General features: G+C 45.9%; 3 protein-coding genes across 9 annotated transcripts; 2 read left to right on the top strand and 1 right to left on the bottom strand.

Moving 5' to 3' along the window:
• Positions 1-897: 897 nt before the first annotated feature.
• Positions 898-4,639, bottom strand: rwdd2b (RWD domain containing 2B). Of its 4 annotated transcripts, none has more exons than XM_019894673.1 (5): positions 4,573-4,639; positions 3,793-4,023; positions 3,635-3,702; positions 2,771-3,145; positions 898-2,069 (listed from the first exon to the last, which is right to left on the bottom strand). In XM_019894673.1, exons 2-5 carry the CDS (start codon positions 3,979-3,981, stop codon positions 1,826-1,828), a joined length of 876 nt encoding a protein of 291 aa, XP_019750232.1. In that variant the 5' UTR covers positions 3,982-4,023; positions 4,573-4,639; the 3' UTR covers positions 898-1,825. The 4 variants fall into 4 exon arrangements, with proteins under 4 accessions (XP_019750232.1, XP_019750229.1, XP_019750233.1 ...); XM_019894670.1 differs by lacking the exon at positions 4,573-4,639 and adding an exon at positions 4,104-4,295 and having other exon boundaries at positions 3,793-4,016; XM_019894674.1 differs by lacking the exon at positions 4,573-4,639 and adding an exon at positions 4,104-4,219.
• usp16 (ubiquitin specific peptidase 16) lies at positions 4,512-12,006 on the top strand. 4 transcript variants are annotated; one of them, XM_019894666.1, is made up of 18 exons: positions 4,513-4,671; positions 4,857-4,934; positions 5,012-5,211; positions 5,280-5,383; positions 5,493-5,605; positions 5,806-6,029; positions 6,113-6,208; positions 6,630-6,760; positions 6,841-6,928; positions 7,177-7,258; positions 7,369-7,460; positions 7,541-7,594; positions 8,189-8,335; positions 8,850-9,441; positions 10,375-10,469; positions 10,574-10,660; positions 10,925-11,066; positions 11,692-12,006. In XM_019894666.1, the coding sequence occupies exons 1-18, from the start codon at positions 4,638-4,640 to the stop codon at positions 11,805-11,807; spliced, it is 2,475 nt and encodes an 824-aa protein (XP_019750225.1). In that variant the 5' UTR covers positions 4,513-4,637; the 3' UTR covers positions 11,808-12,006. The 4 variants fall into 4 exon arrangements, with proteins under 4 accessions (XP_019750228.1, XP_019750225.1, XP_019750227.1 ...); XM_019894668.1 differs by having other exon boundaries at positions 4,519-4,718; XM_019894667.1 differs by having other exon boundaries at positions 4,519-4,789.
• Positions 12,007-12,161: 155 nt separating this feature from the next.
• On the top strand, positions 12,162-18,142 carry LOC109530781 (transcription regulator protein BACH1-like). Its single transcript, XM_019894675.1, has 5 exons — positions 12,162-12,274; positions 13,585-13,839; positions 14,000-15,430; positions 15,846-16,052; positions 16,194-18,142. Exons 2-5 carry the CDS (start codon positions 13,597-13,599, stop codon positions 16,389-16,391), a joined length of 2,079 nt encoding a protein of 692 aa, XP_019750234.1. The 5' UTR covers positions 12,162-12,274; positions 13,585-13,596; the 3' UTR covers positions 16,392-18,142.
• Positions 18,143-18,522: the final 380 nt, after the last annotated feature.

The following is an 18,522-nucleotide window of genomic DNA, read 5'->3' as shown; positions in this document are numbered from 1 at the left end:
TTGGAGTCCGAACCATGACTCGAAACAGTCTTGAAACCTAAATTTAAAGCCCCCCCCAGACCATGCTCGAAAAAACACTCAAACAGGCTCAAATTTTGAAACTTAATCCATTTTGATACGCTCACCTTGGCAACACTGGGCTCACGCTACTTGGACTATTCGTTACGATATTGTGAAGACAGGCTTGGAGTCCGAACCATGAGTCGAAACAGTCTTGAAAACTAAATTAAACCCCCCCCAGACCATGCTCGAAAACACTCAAACAGCCTTAAATTTTAAAACTTAATCCATTTGGATATTCTCACCTTGGCAACACGAATTTGAAACTCAACCGTGTCTAAAAAGCTAAATTGGGCTTTTGGTCCCGATTTGAAAGTGTAACCTTTGCTTCGAACCTTCTGTGTGAAATCCTAAACCGGGCTTGAAACCCTTCTTCATAGACATTATTTTTGGCTTTATTTAAAGCGAACAAAACTAGCTAACCAGCTAGCATGAATTTGACAGGAATGTATTTACTCGTACATGCTGGCATTCGCTACACAGCATTTCAGTGGACTTGCTTGCGGCTAACGAGGCCAAATGAGGAGTTTGTCATGGTGTCGTAAGAAAGGTGATGCAGGAGTTCTTCGCCCTGTCGCCAAAGGTCGCTGCCATAGATAAATGAAGAAAGATACGTGACCTCTTGAGACTAAATGTCAGTGCCCATTAGGTGAAAAATGACTCATATTTCAGAGCAAAGCAAGGTGCCGCTGCACAGCGGTCGGTGTAGACTTTGAGCTGGGTCACAACAACAAGAAGAAAGCATATGTTGATGAGTGATCCGTGAAGGTGTTATGGAGCGGTATCGATCGGAATTGTTAATGACCTGCACAACAAGTGGAAGCACGCAGCAAGCGGTTCAATCAAAAGCACTGAGTTTATTCAACACTGACATCTGCTGGCCATAACCGAATACGCACATGTACGACGCGCCCCAAGAAGTCTCTTTTTGGGGATGCCCATTCGGTAAACGGGTTGAAACCCCTAACCCTTGTTGAAAACCCGAAATCAGGCTAGAGGCCCTAATTTCAAACCATCATTTCACTTTCAAACGCTAACCCTTGTTTAAGAACCTTATTTGAAACCTTAAATGAAAGCCTGATCCATGTCTTAATTTTGTTGCTATTGCTAACAGTCAATTTGACCAAAGCAGTCTTTAAACCATAATTTGAAACGTCAAAACCTACCTTTGTTTAAAACCCTGACTTGGAACACTAACATTGACTAAAAACCCGAATTTGAAACCCAAACCCATGATGGTTGTGCCTTACAGTCCAGCATCTTTTAAACATGATCAAACTGTTTAATTTTGTGTCAGTTTTCCTAATTAGTCCTCGATTTTATCTCGGTCATTGGCGACTCAGACCCACGTTGAGTAATCACAACTTTTAATTGGGAGTGTGCGCCCTGATTGATCTACCTTAGCGTTAAAGAAAATGAGATTTTCTTATCTATAATTCTTCAGATCAAATCTATGCAGTCGGCACAGCAGCATTTGCGAAGTGAGCCGCTTCCGCGGGGTGTGCGGCGCTATTAGAAGAGCAAATAGCAACCCCCCCCGACAACTTTTGCACAAACCTCGGGAGAAACACTCGCTGTGACATATTACTGTAAGTGTGGGGGACTTAATTACAAAGCGTCCTCTGGGATTTGGGTTGAGATAACTCGGCTTTATCACATGGACAAAGTAGAGGAAGTGGACCATTCTGCTCGGTCCCTGTGATGACGCCGTGCAGACAATCCAATTTCAGGGCTCTGCAGCTGAACCAGGCACCGTGCGCGGAAACTACCTCCTCCCTTCTACACCAAAGTACATCTGGAAAACGTCGCAGCAGCCTTTCTCCTCCAAGAACTGGTAGAGCAGGCCCAGGTCCATGTGGTTCCCTCGACTCCCACGCGGGTCGAAGGCCGCCTCCTCGAAGCCGGAGAACTTGCGCAGGGAGTCGATGCTTTGGTTGCTCGGCGTGTCGCGTAGCCCAACGTCTTCTCGGTGCCGAATCGTGATCCGCTTCCAAGTCAGGTTCTTCACTCTGCATGATGCCGACAACGTTTAGCGTCTCGGGCTAACGGATTGGCTTCAGACGGGTAATACTGTATGATGGACAAGTGAAACATTGGTTTCATACACGATTCGAAATCCCACCACAGGCTTGCAGCCCTAATTTGAATCCCTGACCCAAAATGAAACACTAATTTCAAGCCATCACCTGGGCTTGAAACACTTATACAGGAAACCTTATGTTGAGACCTTAACAACCCTGCCTTGGCTTCTGACCCTAACCCTGTCTCTTAACTCTTATTTGAAACCTTGACTTTGGCTTTACACACTGCAACCCTAACCAAGGCTTGAAACCAGAAACTGAAACCCTAAACCAGGTGTGAAATGCTAATTTGAAACCCTTAGCCTTGTTTGAAACCCTAACCCTGTCTTTCTACTCAAAAGCCGAACCATAACTTTGGCAAAACCGAGCCAGGAAACCTTAAATTGAAACCCGAAACCAGGGTGACACCTTAAATTAAACCAAGCTTGAAACCCAAACCCTGACATGCCCTTATAGCCCTTAACCAGGTTTGAAACCCGAATAAACCTACCCCTTGTTTAAAACCTTAAATTGAGACCCCAGCCTTGGTTTCAAAGCCTAACATGTCTTGAAGCTCGACTGTCTTCCAACTCCTTAAATGCAAGAATACGTTTGAAACCCAAATGTCTGGAAATGTCAACCAAAGTTACCTGGACCAGAACTCCTCGCAGGCCCCCTGTGCACCTTCCACACAAACAATGCCGGGCTTCCCGGGCATGCTGAAACCGGACAGTCCGAGCTCCTTGGCCCACTCTAAGATGTTCTTCCTCTTGGTGCTGTTGTAGATGTGATGGCTGTAGATCCACAGGCGACTAAACGCCTCCCGCGGCGGAGGCGAGGCCGCATCGCCCTTGCAAGCAGGAGGCGTTGGCGCCGAAGAGCTTTTGTCAACAAAGGCGCACAAGTTCTCCCTCAGCCATTCCAGCGCTGACAGCACGCACACGTCTCCCAGGCAGGCGTCCGCCAGGTGCGCTTTGAGTCCAGCGTGGAGCTGTGTCTGCTGCGCACGGCTCAGCCCACAACACCTAGAGAAACATCCTTTATAAGTGATACAACCACATTTACAATGTATTTTATTTTCTTGTGTGTGCCTGGCACTGTCATACTTTACTAATAACACAAAAACACAAAAAAGGAAATCAAACTCTGGACCTCCTCTTGTGACAATTTGAGCTCTTCTTCTCTGCCTCAAGGGAATGACCACAAATCGATGCACCCTGAGACCACCAACAGGCCGCTGGTGTAACTGCGGGCAGCCACGTTTCACTGACTGGGTTGATGTAAAGTGTATTTTTATTTTTTAAAGATGTGAATGACTGTCAATAGATTACACTCAGTGATTGGATAGTGACTAATCCCATGTATACATTTCAACGCTAAGAACACATTTTTTCCTTTGAGAATACGGCAATTCGCCTGAGCTGATGCTTCTGTACATAGTTAAGAATAACCTTATAAAAATTAATGAACACACATAAACCGCATTTTTACTTCTTAACAGTCTTTGTTCTTACCGAACCGTTAACTCTGGGACCACACTAGGATATTCAGGTGGATACGTGCAGGTGAGAATAAAGTCCACCTGTAAAAACGACATGAAAGAATGTGACATTTATATTGATAAATGAATAGTTTATTCATCAATTCTCAATGACAGAATGGGGCACTTTACACTTTGTTTACCCCCTTCTGCGTCATCCTCCAGCCTCTGCTTGATGACGAACTGGGGTCTGGAGGAGGGAGGTGGTGCCGGTGGGCTCTCGGTGGAAACCGACGGCGAACCCTCGGCGCCGGCATAGTCCCGGAGCTCGGCCAGAGCCAGCTGGTCCACGATCTCCAGTTCCTCGTGAGTGGGGAACATGCTGGTCAGCAGCTCGAGTTCTGCCAGCTGTGCCGCTGCCCACTCCCGGAACGACATGTTAAAATGACTATTATGTATTTTATCAAAAGTCAATCATAGTTTTGATTTCCCACTTGATGCACCTAAAGTCGCTTTAGGAGACTTTTCTATGACACGTCCACGTTGAAGCCAAGCACAAACGGATGCTTCCATTCCACCCGGAAGGTTATGGAAGACGCACCAAAATAGCATTTTAACCTAGCATGCTACCAGCTTGTGCTCACCCCCGGAACATTATAGGCGACGCACCGGAAAAAAACACGCCGGACAATCGAGGTCCTTTTTAATTCTTATTTTTAAATGTGCCTAAAATTGCATCATGAGAGTTTACCCGTGCTGATTAAAAAAAGTAACACGTCTGTGTTAAATGCAAAGAAAGAGACACGAGCGACCTCACTTGACTTGATTCGTAGCTTGGCAATGACACGCTCAAGACACACCGGAAGAGCATAGACACCGCACACATGAAAACGAAGCCGTCACTTTTTGTTCCGCCTCCTTATCTTCCGCTATAGAAATGATTGACTCCTGTTTGGTCTGTTAAATCGGCGCCTTTTTGCTCGCCGAATGCGTACAAATGTGCCCTCGAAGCGTGATTCCATGGGGAATTTGGTGAGATGTCTACATTAAAGTTGGCGTCTGGCGGAAAAAGTAAGCGAAAGTGAACGTGTGACGTGGGTCGCCTCCGTGTGTGTCCAGTCAGTCTCCTCAAGCAGGGAGTTGAATTACGTGATGGCATTACGTGCTCGAATTCGACTTTGATCTTCACGTAAGTGGCTTATTTATAAGCAATATTACAACAAAAATACGTCACGTGCGGTTTCCGTCTGTAATAGCGGAAAATAGGGGAAACATGGGGAAGAAAAAAGCGAAGGACAGGAGCTCCAGAGAGGATGATGAGTTTGAAATGACAGGTACGCGTGCTTGCATCTTCACAAAAGTGATGAAGAGTAGCTTGATCCTTCTCCACAACTGTGTTTTATCCTCTCAGGTCCAGTTTGCAGGCACATTAGGAAAGGCACAGACCAGACTCTTCTCAGGAAGATCTCTGACGTATTTGACGGGACACGTTGCCAGGACTGCAAAAATGAGGACAATAAAGAGAACAGAAGCACTGACCCTTCTGGCGACTCTGAGGATGAAAATGACTCAGTGGTGGAAGTGTGGATGTGCATGAAATGTGGCCACAGAGTGAGTTCATGTCACCTCTTGATTTGTTTGGACAGCAAGAAGGGTATTATTGAAACTTTTCTTTTAAGGGATGTGGACGAAGCTCAGAGAACCAACACGCCATCAAACACTACGAAACGCCGCGGTCTGATACTCATTGCCTGGTGATCAGCTTGGACAGCTGGAGTGTTTGGTGAGTGTACGTGTTTACTTTCCGTGGGATTTGCTTGAAATGTGAAAGTTAAGATTTGTTTTTGGCCTTTCACCTTTGTAAGTCACTTCCACCTCTGCTCCTCCTTCAGGTGCTACGAGTGCGACGATGAGGTGCGGTACTCTGCAAGCAGTCAGTTGGCTCAGCTGGTGAGCAACATCAAAAAGAAGATGCAGCTGGAGTCTGTACAGAAAACAGAGACAAGTAAGTGTAAAACACAGCGGAACCGCTAAGACCCAGCACACAAACTGTTATGGGACTGTTTAAGCCATTGCACTTGTCTGCATCCTTCATTTCCAGACGCGTGTACAGTCCTGCCTTTAACTGATGTCGCCGTTAGTTCTGTTTCTTGTTCGATGGGTTATCGTCATTGTCATTTCTCCTCCTCGCCATCGCTGTCACAGAAAATGACGTGTTGGAGGTGCGACCGAAAAGCGTCACGTTCAAGACAGAAGAGGATGAAGACAAAGAGAATGTCAGGAACCGGAGCTGCGAGAGGAAGACCACCAGGAAAGTGTCTGTGTGCAAGTCGCCAAACTCCAGTAGCTCAACGGAAGACAACAGCGGCGTTCCCGTCCGGGGGCTCAGCAACCTGGGAAATACTTGTTTCTTTAACGCCGTCATCCAGGTGAGCTTTAAAAAGACCTTCCAAACAAGACAAATGAATCCATGGGACGTGTCACCAAATGTTTTCTTGTGTCCTCGTTGCAGAACCTCTCGCAGACGCAGATGTTAAGACAGACCCTGAACAAGGTGATAGAAGACAAGACCAGCCTCAGTGTCAAACCTGCTACCTCCTCCACACTGGTACATTTTTCTGACTCGACTGTATTAACCTGGAATAAGTTATTTCACACATCTGTCCACAACTACAAAAAATGCTATTTTTATTCAACTCTACTTTTTAATTGGAAAGGCCGCATAATGTCGATAACGTACCTGAAAATAAGAATGATGTCATTATTGCCTTTGAACGGGTCAATGATTGACACCATTATATATTCTGATTAATGACATGTTTTACTGAGCAACTTGGACACAGATGCCCCCCCCCCCCCAAAAAAAATAGAACACAAATTGGAAAAATACTGGGAAACACTGTGTTTTCATTCAACAAAGCCCAAATTGTTTTGGAGAAAAAAATTTAAAACAATGGCACAAAATGTCGTTCGATAATCACTTAAAAATAAACCTGGCCAATTCTAACTTGGACTTTTTGTGACCGCAGGAGGCCGTTGTGGCCGAATTGGATCGGCCCGGCTCGCTAACGATGGCGATGAATCAGCTCCTCAACGAAATCCAAGAGTCAAAGAAAGGCGTGGTGACACCACTGGAGCTGTTTGCGCAAGTTTGTAAAAAGTGAGCACCGACCGCTACAAATGCTGACGTCAGAACCGACAACTTGAGTGTTGCGTCACGGCTTTGTCTCGTTGGCGCAGGGCTGCGAGGTTCAAAGGATTTCAGCAGCAAGACAGCCAGGAGCTGCTGCGCTACCTCCTCGACGGCATGAGGGCAGAGGAGAGCAAAGTATGCCATTGGTGGCCAGCGAAAGGCTCAAATGATTGCGATGACATGAATTTGATTTGCATGACACGCGTGCGTTCCAGTAGCATTCACATGCATTCTTTCTGTATTCCTCACTACTCTTTGGTTGATTTATATTTTAGATATTTGATCACTTTGACTGCGAGTGGTGCGATATGAACCTATTATTATTAGTATTGTATATATTTTTTTATTGTTTCACTTTTAATCACCTGATTTGTGTCTTTCAGAGGGTAAGCTCTGCAATCACGGAGGCACTGAAACGATCGGGAAAAGTCACAGATGCAGAGGAGCTCAAATCCGTCATTAAAGGTAAAGTTGAAATTGGCGCTGTATTTTATTATTTTTTTTGTTTTGTTGTTTTTGGGGTGGGGGCTTGCAGTTGTTACTTAAAGTATGCCATGCATCTGTTTGATGAGCAGAGTATGAGAAAAACGGGCTACCTCAAAATTTTGTGGACCAGGTGTTTGGCGGAGAGATGACCAGCACGATCATGTGTCAGCAGTGTAAAACGGTACCCCAAACCCCAAACGTTCACAGTTCATCATGCCAACACATATTGATGCTCAACGGCTCCTTCTTTTACTCTCACAGGTGTCTGTGGTCACCGAGATGTTTTTGGACCTTTCTCTTCCAGTTTCTGATCAGGTAAAAAAAAAAAATGTGTGCGCGTGTTTTGTCTTCCCATTAAAAAAAAAAAGAAAACATTGAAAACTACAGTGTAAGTGTGAGGCTGCGGGTTGACTTGAGAGCAAAACAAATATGAGCATTCAGTGCTGGCAACAAATGCAGTTCACTTCTCAAGTAGTGTTTTGCCACGGAGTGAAATCTTCAAAACAAGCTGTTTATTTTTGCCACTTGCAGTTAAAGTTTACCGTTAAACTAAACATAAAACAAAGAGAAATGAAAACAACCACATCACTTTGAATGTCCGCTAGCTTAATGCTAACACACGAAAGAAATGACTGCATTATACTGCCCCCTGGTAGCCAAGACCCAGCACACCAGGAGTACAAAAGTTGGAACGGAATGATGGCATTTCCGTTCATATCAATAGATAAAGATGATTTGAGATATGAGTGTCTTGAGCAAATTAATGGAAAACTCAGGGCACAACCGGAGTCATATACAGTACCGATGGAATTTACCTCAGCTCTAAGGCTTTGAATTTCACTTTAGAAAAGGTTGTGTGCCCTTTTTAAGTTGGATCTTGCATGCGTTTGTCTCTTTGTGTGAATACAGGCATATAGGAAGAAGACCCAGAAAAGAACGGTACGGAAAAGCAGTGAAGCGAGCGAGGACGGCCCGGAAAGTCAGGGCGAAGACGTTCCCGCGGGTAGCAAGTACCAGCAGAAGAAAGCCAAAAAGCAGGCCAAGAAACAAGCCAAGGTAAACTCTCTCTCTCGATAGCCCCACTTGACTGTCATAAGTTTCGTCCACAAGCACAGTGGAGATAGTTCGTTTCAGATTTTTGCAATGAAATACTTTGTCATTGAGTTAATTAGATGCAAACAATGCACATTGGCATATTTTCATTACAGACCATTTTGGATAAGGAAACATGCAGTGGGTCAAATTGACCCTGGGATTATTGCTGGTCCTTCGCGAACACGGGATTTTCCCTCTTGTTAAACTTTGACTTTATTAATGTGATGTTACGGCGTGAGCTTTTAAAAATACAACCTGTTTCTTGTGAGATTGCGACCTTTCACCGCAGAAAAATAGGTTTGCTCTCTTAAAGATTGCAGAATTGAATACAACTCTTCTGACTCCCCCACAGAAGTATTTTTCTAAATTCCTATGGCATTCAGAGCTACACATAGTAGTGACATTTCCATCCTTGGAAAAACTCCGTGGACCCACAACTGTAAGACTTCCCATTTCTTCCTTTTTGTCTCCGCAGCATCAAAAGAGGCAGCAGAAGCTGGAGAGCCGAGTCAGTTTCAACAGTCTCGCGTCTCTGAATCAAGCGAAAGATCTCGCAGAAGATGTTGAGAAGCGGGAAGGGGATTCCGCACAAACCGGCATCCCTGAACAAAACCCGCCTACCCTCGACGCGGTCCAACCTGACAAGGAGGAAGACAAAGGCGACTCTGTCAACAATTCTCATTCGGAATCCTCCTGCAACCGCTTCACCGCCTCACCAGAAGCGCGCTGCTCCAGCGACGGTGTCTTGGATGACGACGACTTCTTGCTGGCCAACGAGATGGAGAAAATCAACTTGAACGACGCCTTCATCGAGTCGGACTCAGTGGAAACGTGCCCGGAGAGCGAGGACGACGGGCCGGGGGATGAGGCCAAGGAATACGTGGTGGTCAACCAGGACCCGGAGCTGGCCTTCCAGACTTTGGCCCGCAGGCCTTCGCCCGACAAGCAGGAATGCTCGGTGGAGTCGTGTCTGTTTCACTTCACGGAGGAGGAGATCCTCAGTGAGAATAACAGCCTGCTCTGCGTCTGCTGCACGAAACGGCAGGCAAACAAGGACAAATCTGCGGGTAAGAAAGTGTGCGTGGAAGAGTGGAATGACTTTCTTTTAAAGGGGACACTTTATTTGGGGGGGGAGTGGTGGCACTAATCAAAAGAGTTACCGGGTGTTCTCATAACTTGTCTAGACTGTGATGTCCTTTCGTCCAAATAGGATGCAGAATTATAGCACACTTTTCAACCAGCGTTTCAGTCTTGTCAAGTGCGGCTTTTCATTACCATGGCAGGGGTGGGGCTTGGAAATTGAACGAGGCAAGCGACTTCTACTTGCGGCAGCAGAGTCCTGAGCGTTGTGGGAGAGCGGAAAAGCATTTTCAATTGTGGAGGCAGCACTTCACACGCCACACTTCAGATCTGTGCAAAAAGCGCATGCAGCAGACACATCGGTTTATTACATCCATCCATCCCGTTGCTTGTGATGTGGCAATTTGGGAACATTCAAAAAGGCTTGATCACAAACACTTTTTCAGAATTGGCCAAAATTTGGATTTACAGCAAATGAGCCACCGCTACTGACCGGGCCAACGCTCAATGCGCCTTTCAATACTATGACGACCGGGGGCGGAGCTAGTGGTCAGGCAAAATAGCAAGCACACGTGAATGCAGTTTACAGCCCGCTTGCATTTTCACTCATTGAGGCAGAGCTTTCTTCGTAAGTTGCCACATTACTCTTTCCTAATCACGTGGTGGATCCGTGCATGTGGCACATGCAGCGGACGCAGGACCAAACACAAATATCCCCCACACTAAACAGCCAACATTTTTGCAACTAATCAGAAGATAATGCTGATCTGTGCCGACACTGAACCTCTGCTCGGTTCTTGGCTTACGCACTGTGTGATTCTATGTTGTCCAAATGTTGCTTGAAAATGGCAGATCTGTCTTCCCACTTTTCTGGAAGTCAAGTTTTGTGTAATATGTCCTCTCAAATGTTCTCTGGCTAGGATCCAAGAAGAACGTTTACACGGAGGCTTCCAAGCAAATGCTGATCTCCTCTCCGCCACCGGTGCTCACGCTTCACCTGAAGAGATTTCAGCAGGTGATCCGGCAGGAGGAACAAACATTCAAATTCACGCATTTCCCCATCTGTCCGCAGTAAAGCATTTCCTGTTCTGTTCAATTCCCTTCTTTTATTTCCTCCAGAACGGCTACGGTATTTGTAAAGTGAACCGACACGTACCCTTCCCCCTGATACTGGATCTCGCCCCCTTTTGCGCCCTCAAGAGTAAGGTAATGTGGTTTTGAGGATGCCGTTTTTGTTCATTAGAATCCGATTTTTTTTGTTTTTTTGGCCCAATATCTCTCTCTCGGCTGAATATGTTGAAAAAAATTCTTCAATTTCTCACTTTATTTTTATGTCTGCAATTGCTTTCATTTCTCAGTAGTCAGGGTGCATGTCGAGGTCCCACAGGTTGCGGTACCCCGTTGGCGGGGTGCCAAAAAGTGTGACGGAAACTTCTCTTGGAATAATAACACATTTGTTTCTCCCTGCAGAACGTGGTAGAAGGTGAACGTCAGATTCTCTACAGCCTGTACGGCATCGTGGAGCACAGCGGCACCATGAGGTCCGGTCACTACACAGCGTTTGTGAAAGTGCGACCCAAAAGCTCCAAATTGTCCTCCAGCAGGCTTGAAGGTAAGAACAAGTTGCAGAATGGATAGAATTGAGGGAAATGCAAGAGTTAAGTTTTAGCTGTAATACCCATTTTGATAACTTGGCACTTTTGAAAGTTAATTTACATAGTGCTAAAAAAAAAATCACATTTAAATGTCATTTTTTGCTAATATTGTGAACAGGCAAGCAAATTAGTCGATGAAAAATGGGAGGCAAAAAAAAAACAAACTTTCTTGAGTAAGGCCATGGTTGGCAAATATATTCATTCTCTGAATGTGTTGCGTCATCTGCTGTAATGCTTTTTGGTTGCTGTCCCTCCATCTCTGCTGTTGCCATTTAGTTTTTTTCCCCACATTTGTAAGATCTCATTCAGTCAAGATCACCTGCAATTGTCTTTCCCGCTGTACTGTAATTTGTCTTTTTTTCCTCAATGTTGTTGTAAAAAATTGTGTTTTGGGACTAGAAACTAGAAAGTACAGATATCAGTTTTCAGAAAAATAAATGCTCAAATAAAGAAGAGATTACTCGAAAAGTATCCATAGGTTTTTGTACTGAAAATAATGAACTGATTATGAGCCCAACCAAAGTTTTCTTATCAGATCTGCTCGAATGCAACTGATGAAACCTATCTCCACGTTTTTATTAGGAGAGCCACCCCAAGGATCGTGGTTCCACATCAGCGACACCAGCGTGCAGCCCGTGAGTGAGAGCAGAGTGCAGAGTAGCCAAGCCTACCTCCTGTTCTACGAGAGGATCCGCTAAGAATCATCAAATCTGTGCCTCTATGCCCTCCTGCTGCTCAAGCTCTACCATACACCGTACAGAATTTCTCTCAGTGTCACTGACTTGATGGTGACTTCTCAGAGGACATTTAGTGCTGATGTTTTACAGCTGTTTTGTTTCTCAGACTCATGGGAACGTGTCAAGGTGTGCAAACACAAGGTCCAAACGTTTACAAAAAGAGATTTGGACAAAAACTCAGTAATTCCATAGAGTGGACGATGGTGGTGGAATTTTAAGCAAATACATGTTTATTTTGTATGCCCATGCAATAAAACACAGAACATGAAAATACGTTCCCTGTCTCTGGAAGGGCTATGCCCTTAGCGCATGCGCAGTTACTCGTAAGTCTTTTCCCTGCACCGCTTTTGCTGACTGGGGTTCCGGATGAGCACATTCGTCTCGACTCATATCACACAAATGGTACCGCTAACGAGCTGACACTCCAGGTTGGTGTTCAATCTATATGTTAACCGTTTTTATTAAACTAGCATAGTTTTTACTGTCTTAACTTCAATGAGCTGGCTTGAAATTACATGACCATAAGCGCCTCGCCTAAGCGGAGGGAGCGCTCCGTCCCCCTCCTTTTTTTTTTTCAAACTTAGTCCGAAGACTTTTATATAAACATTTTTCGCCAAAAAGAATCAAACGTGTCGTAAAATGAGTTTGTCGCCATCGAGCTTTGTTCCCCCTTCGCTCCCCCGTGTGTGTTTGGCCAAGTTGGCCAATCATGAGTCAGCATTTTAAACTTGTCTTGACGAGCAGAAAAGTGCTAATAAGGTCGCTAACAGTTTACGCGACAAGTCATTCCATACACCCACGTAAGCTGTGCCAAACGTTATACCTGTACAAAAATAATGCGCAATTTGTTTGATTTAAACTGTATGGAAATGCATTGTGTGATGCCGAAAGGTGTTCCTAATAATATGGTCCTCATGTTTGACACCATTGCAAAAACAGTGTGAGCACATACGCATCTTAGACAAGTTTTCGTTAATGTGTGGATATAAACAAGACTGAGAAGTACTTTTAAGTGACCCCCTTTTGTAGTTCATGCTCCGCATTTTTCCTAACAAATGCTTGGGGAATAACTGGCTGAAAAAAAGCCTTTCCATCAATGATAAAAAATGGAAATGCATGCTATGTTTCTGGTCAAAAAATATCAATAGTAATGTTTTGATCAATGGCAGTAGAGTGACCAAAATATTGACCGTGACAGCACTTTCATTTGAAGTATATAAGTTAAACACGATACAAAGAGAATTACATAATGTGTATTTAAAACAACTTAAATGCAAACAATGCAAAACACCAGACACGAGCTTTTGTATAACATTGGTGTCGTGATGCTGTTGCGCTTTAAGCAATGAATATTTGAACACAAACGTTGGAGCAACACATTTAGGCAGATAAGCATAATAATAATAATAATAATAACGACCAAATGACTGAAATTTAGGCGTGAGGTCTCCCTGCATGTCTTTAGTGTACTGCCCTGAGATGGCCATTTTTTTATCAAGTAAAATCCTCTGAAGTGCTGCTTTCTATTTCCATTCCTTTAAATGGTCCCCATTTAAAGGAATGGAAATAGAAATTTGATTTGAGATGCAAGTGTTTCGAGCTGCCAGCATGATCAAGAAACGATTTCAACTCTTACTTAATGACAGCAGTGTGTCACAGAATCAACATTTTTGAAGTAAATCGCCTGAAATCAAATTGAAGCCATTGATGAAGCCCCTGCTTTCTCTTCACTCCGCAGGCCGAGTGAACCATGCTACTCCAAGCCCAGCGCGTGTCTGTGTTCACCTTCCAGTCGGCCGTACACAGCGCTCACGTTCTGCAGTGCTTGGACGAGCAGCGGCGTCATGACGTTCTGTGCGACGTGACCGTGGTGGTGGAGGGCCGCCGCTTCCGCGCCCATGCCGCCGTCCTGGCCTCGTGTAGCGAGTACTTCCACAGCCGCGCCGCTGCTGCCGACTCAAAACACAACTCTGTTGTCACCCTTCCGGATGAGGTCAGTTCGGGATCTCCATCCAGGCTATTGTGTTTGCCACCTTAAACGTGAACGAAAAAGAATGACAATAGGAAGTACTTCAAGCGCAACAGTTTTTGCTGGTAAAATGGAAATCTATATTTGATCGTGCCTAATCAATTGTCCGCCCCTTTTGCCTCAGGTGACAGTGCAGGGCTTTGAACCTTTGCTCCAGTTTGCTTACACATCAAAGCTGCTCTTCACCAAAGAAAACATCCATCAGATTCAAAGCTGCGCCCAATTCTTGGGTTTTTGCAACCTGGAATCGGCATGCTTCGATTTCCTCATCCCCAAGTTTTCCGAGCCCAAAGCGCAGCTTGTCAAGCAGCGGGTCTGCTGTCAAGGTGGCGAGGCGAAGCTGCGCAGCTCCGACTTGCCAACGGACCTCCCGTCGCCGTTCCCTTTGGCCGCTCCTGTTCCCGCTCGCGACTTGTGTTTGGAAACCTGCGGGCCGCAGATGCCTTCGCTATCCCTGGACTTGTCGGCCAACATTGTGTGTCCGATGTTATCTCTGCCCGATCCGGACGATGCGGCTCATGACTCTCAGATGTGCGCCGGGGACATTTTGGCTGTGGAAGACGTTTGTGGCCAACGCCAGTTGAGTCTGCCGGAGTTGCCGTGCGAACTGTCGACGGTGGAGCACGTGGATCCGCAAACCGTGATTGGGCCCGGGGAGACTCTCGACGTGGGCTGTGGCCTTGTTCCTTGTCCTGGTGCCGAAGATTGCACGCAGTTATTAGAGGAGTCAGCCAAGGATGAGGGATGCTCTGAGAGAAGCAGGGAGGAGCGGGAAGTGGCCGAGCATCTGGCCAAGGGATTTTGGTCAGACCTGTGCACTCCACCTCCGGCTCAGATCATGCCCGCCTTGGACCAGAGCAATGGGGAGAAAGCCTCCTCGGACTTCCATTGGCTCAAACAACTGGACCTTGCCTCCAATCCGGCCGACTGCCCTTTCCTCAGGGAGCTCGGCACGAGTGAGGAGCCCAACTCGCGCGCCGACGCGCTGTCCCAGTCGGAGAAGAGCCCCTGCATTTCCTCACTCAACTCGGGGGAGGACTCCGATATGGACAGCGACGGAGATACGGAGGCGTCGACGGTGGAGCACGTGGATCCGCAAACCGTGATTGGGCCCGGGGAGACTCTCGACGTGGGCTGTGGCCTTGTTCCTTGTCCTGGTGCCGAAGATTGCACGCAGTTATTAGAGGAGTCAGCCAAGGATGAGGGATGCTCTGAGAGAAGCAGGGAGGAGCGGGAAGTGGCCGAGCATCTGGCCAAGGGATTTTGGTCAGACCTGTGCACTCCACCTCCGGCTCAGATCATGCCCGCCTTGGACCAGAGCAATGGGGAGAAAGCCTCCTCGGACTTCCATTGGCTCAAACAACTGGACCTTGCCTCCAATCCGGCCGACTGCCCTTTCCTCAGGGAGCTCGGCACGAGTGAGGAGCCCAACTCGCGCGCCGACGCGCTGTCCCAGTCGGAGAAGAGCCCCTGCATTTCCTCACTCAACTCGGGGGAGGACTCCGATATGGACAGCGACGGAGATACGGAGGCCAACAACAGGAGAGCGGCCGAGGTCAGCTGGTGTTTGGTTGTCAACTGAATTTGTGCGGCGGTCGATCAGGAACCTATGATGACACTTGAAGTCAAATATGAAAGACAGAAAGTCCGGCGGTAAATTAGGGACGCCTGTATTGTCTTTGCCTCGTTGACATGTGTATCAAGTGACTGGTTAGATGCCGGATTCATGCCTAAAGTAGGGGTGCACATCATTGTTCAACTTCAGTACCACATGTGAAATATTGCTTCATGCTTTGAATGTGGTAGAAAGCATCGGGATCGTTATCAGGCTTCTTCAAAGCTTGCCGATGAGCTGAATCGGGTGTGTTGAAGGACTGAAACATCAAAAACAGGCAGCATAGGGGCTCTCGAGGACCCGACTTGGGCACCGGCGTACTCTGCAATAATATATTGTTGTCACCCCCGTGCAGATTCAGCTGCCGTTCCCAGTGGAGCAGATCTCCACGCTGAGTCGCAGCGCTTTCCAGCAGCTTCTCAAGCGCCATTCCATGACGCCCGAGCAGCTGGAGTTCGTTCACGACGTCCGGCGCCGGAGCAAAAACCGCGCGGCGGCGCAACGATGCAGGAAGAGGAAGATGGACAGCATACACCATCTCGACAGTGAAATCAAAACCTTAGTAAGTCGCTCGCCATTTCTCTGACACTCGCTTTCTGTTGTCTTGACTTGAGCACAAACCCCTCAACTCAGGAGGTGCACCCAACACCAATGTTCCAGAAGCAAGAAAATCCACTCAGATGGCGTTTCTCTCTTGTTGCAGAAAAGCGAGAAGGCAAAGCTGCTTCAGGAGCGCGCAGAACTGGAGCAGAACCTGGAGGAAACCCGCCAGAGTCTTTGCAGGCTGTGCAAGAGCGTCAGCGCCGAGCCCGCCTCAGACCAGGACCACCTGCACTTCCTGGCCAAGCTCTCGGCGCCGGACTTCCCAGCGTCGCTGCACCTCGTGGATAAAGATGCGTGAAGATGAATCGAAAAGCGGTAAGTTCAGAGGCTGCGGCCTGGACGTACTTAACATTTCCAAATATCCGTGTCCAAGGACTGTTTTTTTTTGTTTTTTTTAATATCACAGACAGTCGTCACTCCTACATGGATTTTGCTTGTATTGCCTTTTTAATTAACATCAACATAGTTCTGAATTTTACTGTAGCCTAATTACGAGTGTGTTACTAACCATAGAGTAGGCATCCGTTGGTTGATTTCTCAGGGAAAGACTCAACCTGATCCCTACGCCGGCACATTAACAGACCCCCTCCCCCCCAACGAGTTTTTATGATCATTGTCAAGTGTTATGATACTGTACCGCGATACTGTGTCCCGAAACAAATATGCAAAGTACCGAACTTTTTAAACGCGCGTTATCGGTAGTCTGGTTACAAATAAATGCATGCATGGCTTGATGAGGAATGCTTCGAGTGCCTTGAAATGGGCACGCAAGAGAAAAGAGTCGTGCAAATTGTGCCTTATGCATTTGTTTTTTTCTTTCTAATTACCAAGCACTGATGCACATTAACCTAGAGCCTTTATTGATATCTGCTTATGGAGTGGTTTTTTTTCGTCAATGTTTTCTTTGAAATAAAACATCCTTTTGTGTTTACAAGCCACGCCGATGAACTGGTCATCAAAAAATGGGCAGTAGTAACGCAGCTGCGCCTGTAGGTGGGAGTACAAGTCAACGATTCCGTTGCTTGCGGGCTGAAATGTATGCAAGTGCAAGAATGGTCTGCTGTCGAGATGTGTAATTCACAGATGTGTGACAAATGAGTTCTAGCAAACTATGTGTTTGTAAAAATGACAAAACACTGACACAGTTGTGGATTTGACTGCTGCTTGAAGGAAGTGAAAGCAAAATGCTGATCTGGCAACAAACTCGACACGGTTGGAAAGTGAGAAGTAAAACAGCATTCTGCCATATTTGTCACTCAAAAATAGGAAATGCAGTCGAAGAGGGAATCTTCCCAACAAACCTAACACCTTATTAGGATTGGTTTTCTTTGACTTTTTATTTTCTGTTTTGGATTTCAATGATGACGAGCAGCCAATCAAAAATCAAGTCAACGAAAGCAGCACCAAGATCCTAATTTTTTGTACAAAAGCCTTTCAAACACGTCCTGACTGTCCCTTATTTCATCTCATTCATTTTGAGACAACTGACACATAAAAATGAGACCAAAAAATGAGACTAAGATAATTTCAAAACCTTTTCCACCTTCAATGAGACCGATAACGTGTACAACTTTGTTGAAAAGCCTACTAGAACATCTCAACTTCATCTGGATTTAGTCCGAGTTATTTTAAATGGCAGCAGTTACGTGATGACTCCCATTTAACGTCACTTTGAATGTGATTAGTTGATTCTGAACACAGCCCAGCAACGTCCTCATTTTTATAGCTGGGTGTGCACACATTTGCAACCTAATTGTTCTCCTTGTGTAGTTTTATCTCCCCTCTCCAACAGATTCCCCACCAATCAAGTTGTACGTGTTACAGATCACATTAATGACAGTTTTGAGGTGATTTACCTTGATCTTGGGTTTTTTGTTTTGTTTTGTTTTTTAAATCCCCAAAAACAACGTGAGACCCCTGCAAACTTGGTTTTACTATTAATAGACCTATGCTTGAGTATATATAACACAATACCATAAAGAGCTGAAAACATAACTCCCAAATTCCAAATACAATTTTGGTCATTTAGAGTATTTCTGTGCAGACAATGAAAAAAGAAAAAGAAAAAAAAACGGTCCACATGACCCCCAATAAGGGCCCAGTGTTTTTGTTTATTAATATTTGTTATCCTTTATTGTGCTTATATAATTAAGATGGGGATAGCTCACACACACACACACACACACACACACACACACACACACACACACACTAAATAAAAACTCAGATGGGTTAAAAGCAAACCGCAACAAGGCAGAGTTTTCCTCGAAGCGTAACCAACGCAAAAACCACAGAGCAGTTGGTGGGTGGCTCGCAATTGTGTACCACTCAAGATGACATTTCTTGCCTCGCCGCTAATACTTTTGCATCGGCCTGTCGCTCGACTTCCCATCGCCGACTCAAAAGTTTTTGGTCCACCGTCCTCCCAC

This window comes from Hippocampus comes, unplaced genomic scaffold (assembly GCF_001891065.2).
Source record: "Hippocampus comes isolate QL1 unplaced genomic scaffold, H_comes_QL1_v1.1 scaffold89, whole genome shotgun sequence".
Classification (NCBI taxonomy): domain Eukaryota; kingdom Metazoa; phylum Chordata; class Actinopteri; order Syngnathiformes; family Syngnathidae; genus Hippocampus; species Hippocampus comes.
Note: the sequence above shows the minus strand (reverse complement) of the source record. Positions and strands in the feature narration are given on the sequence as shown.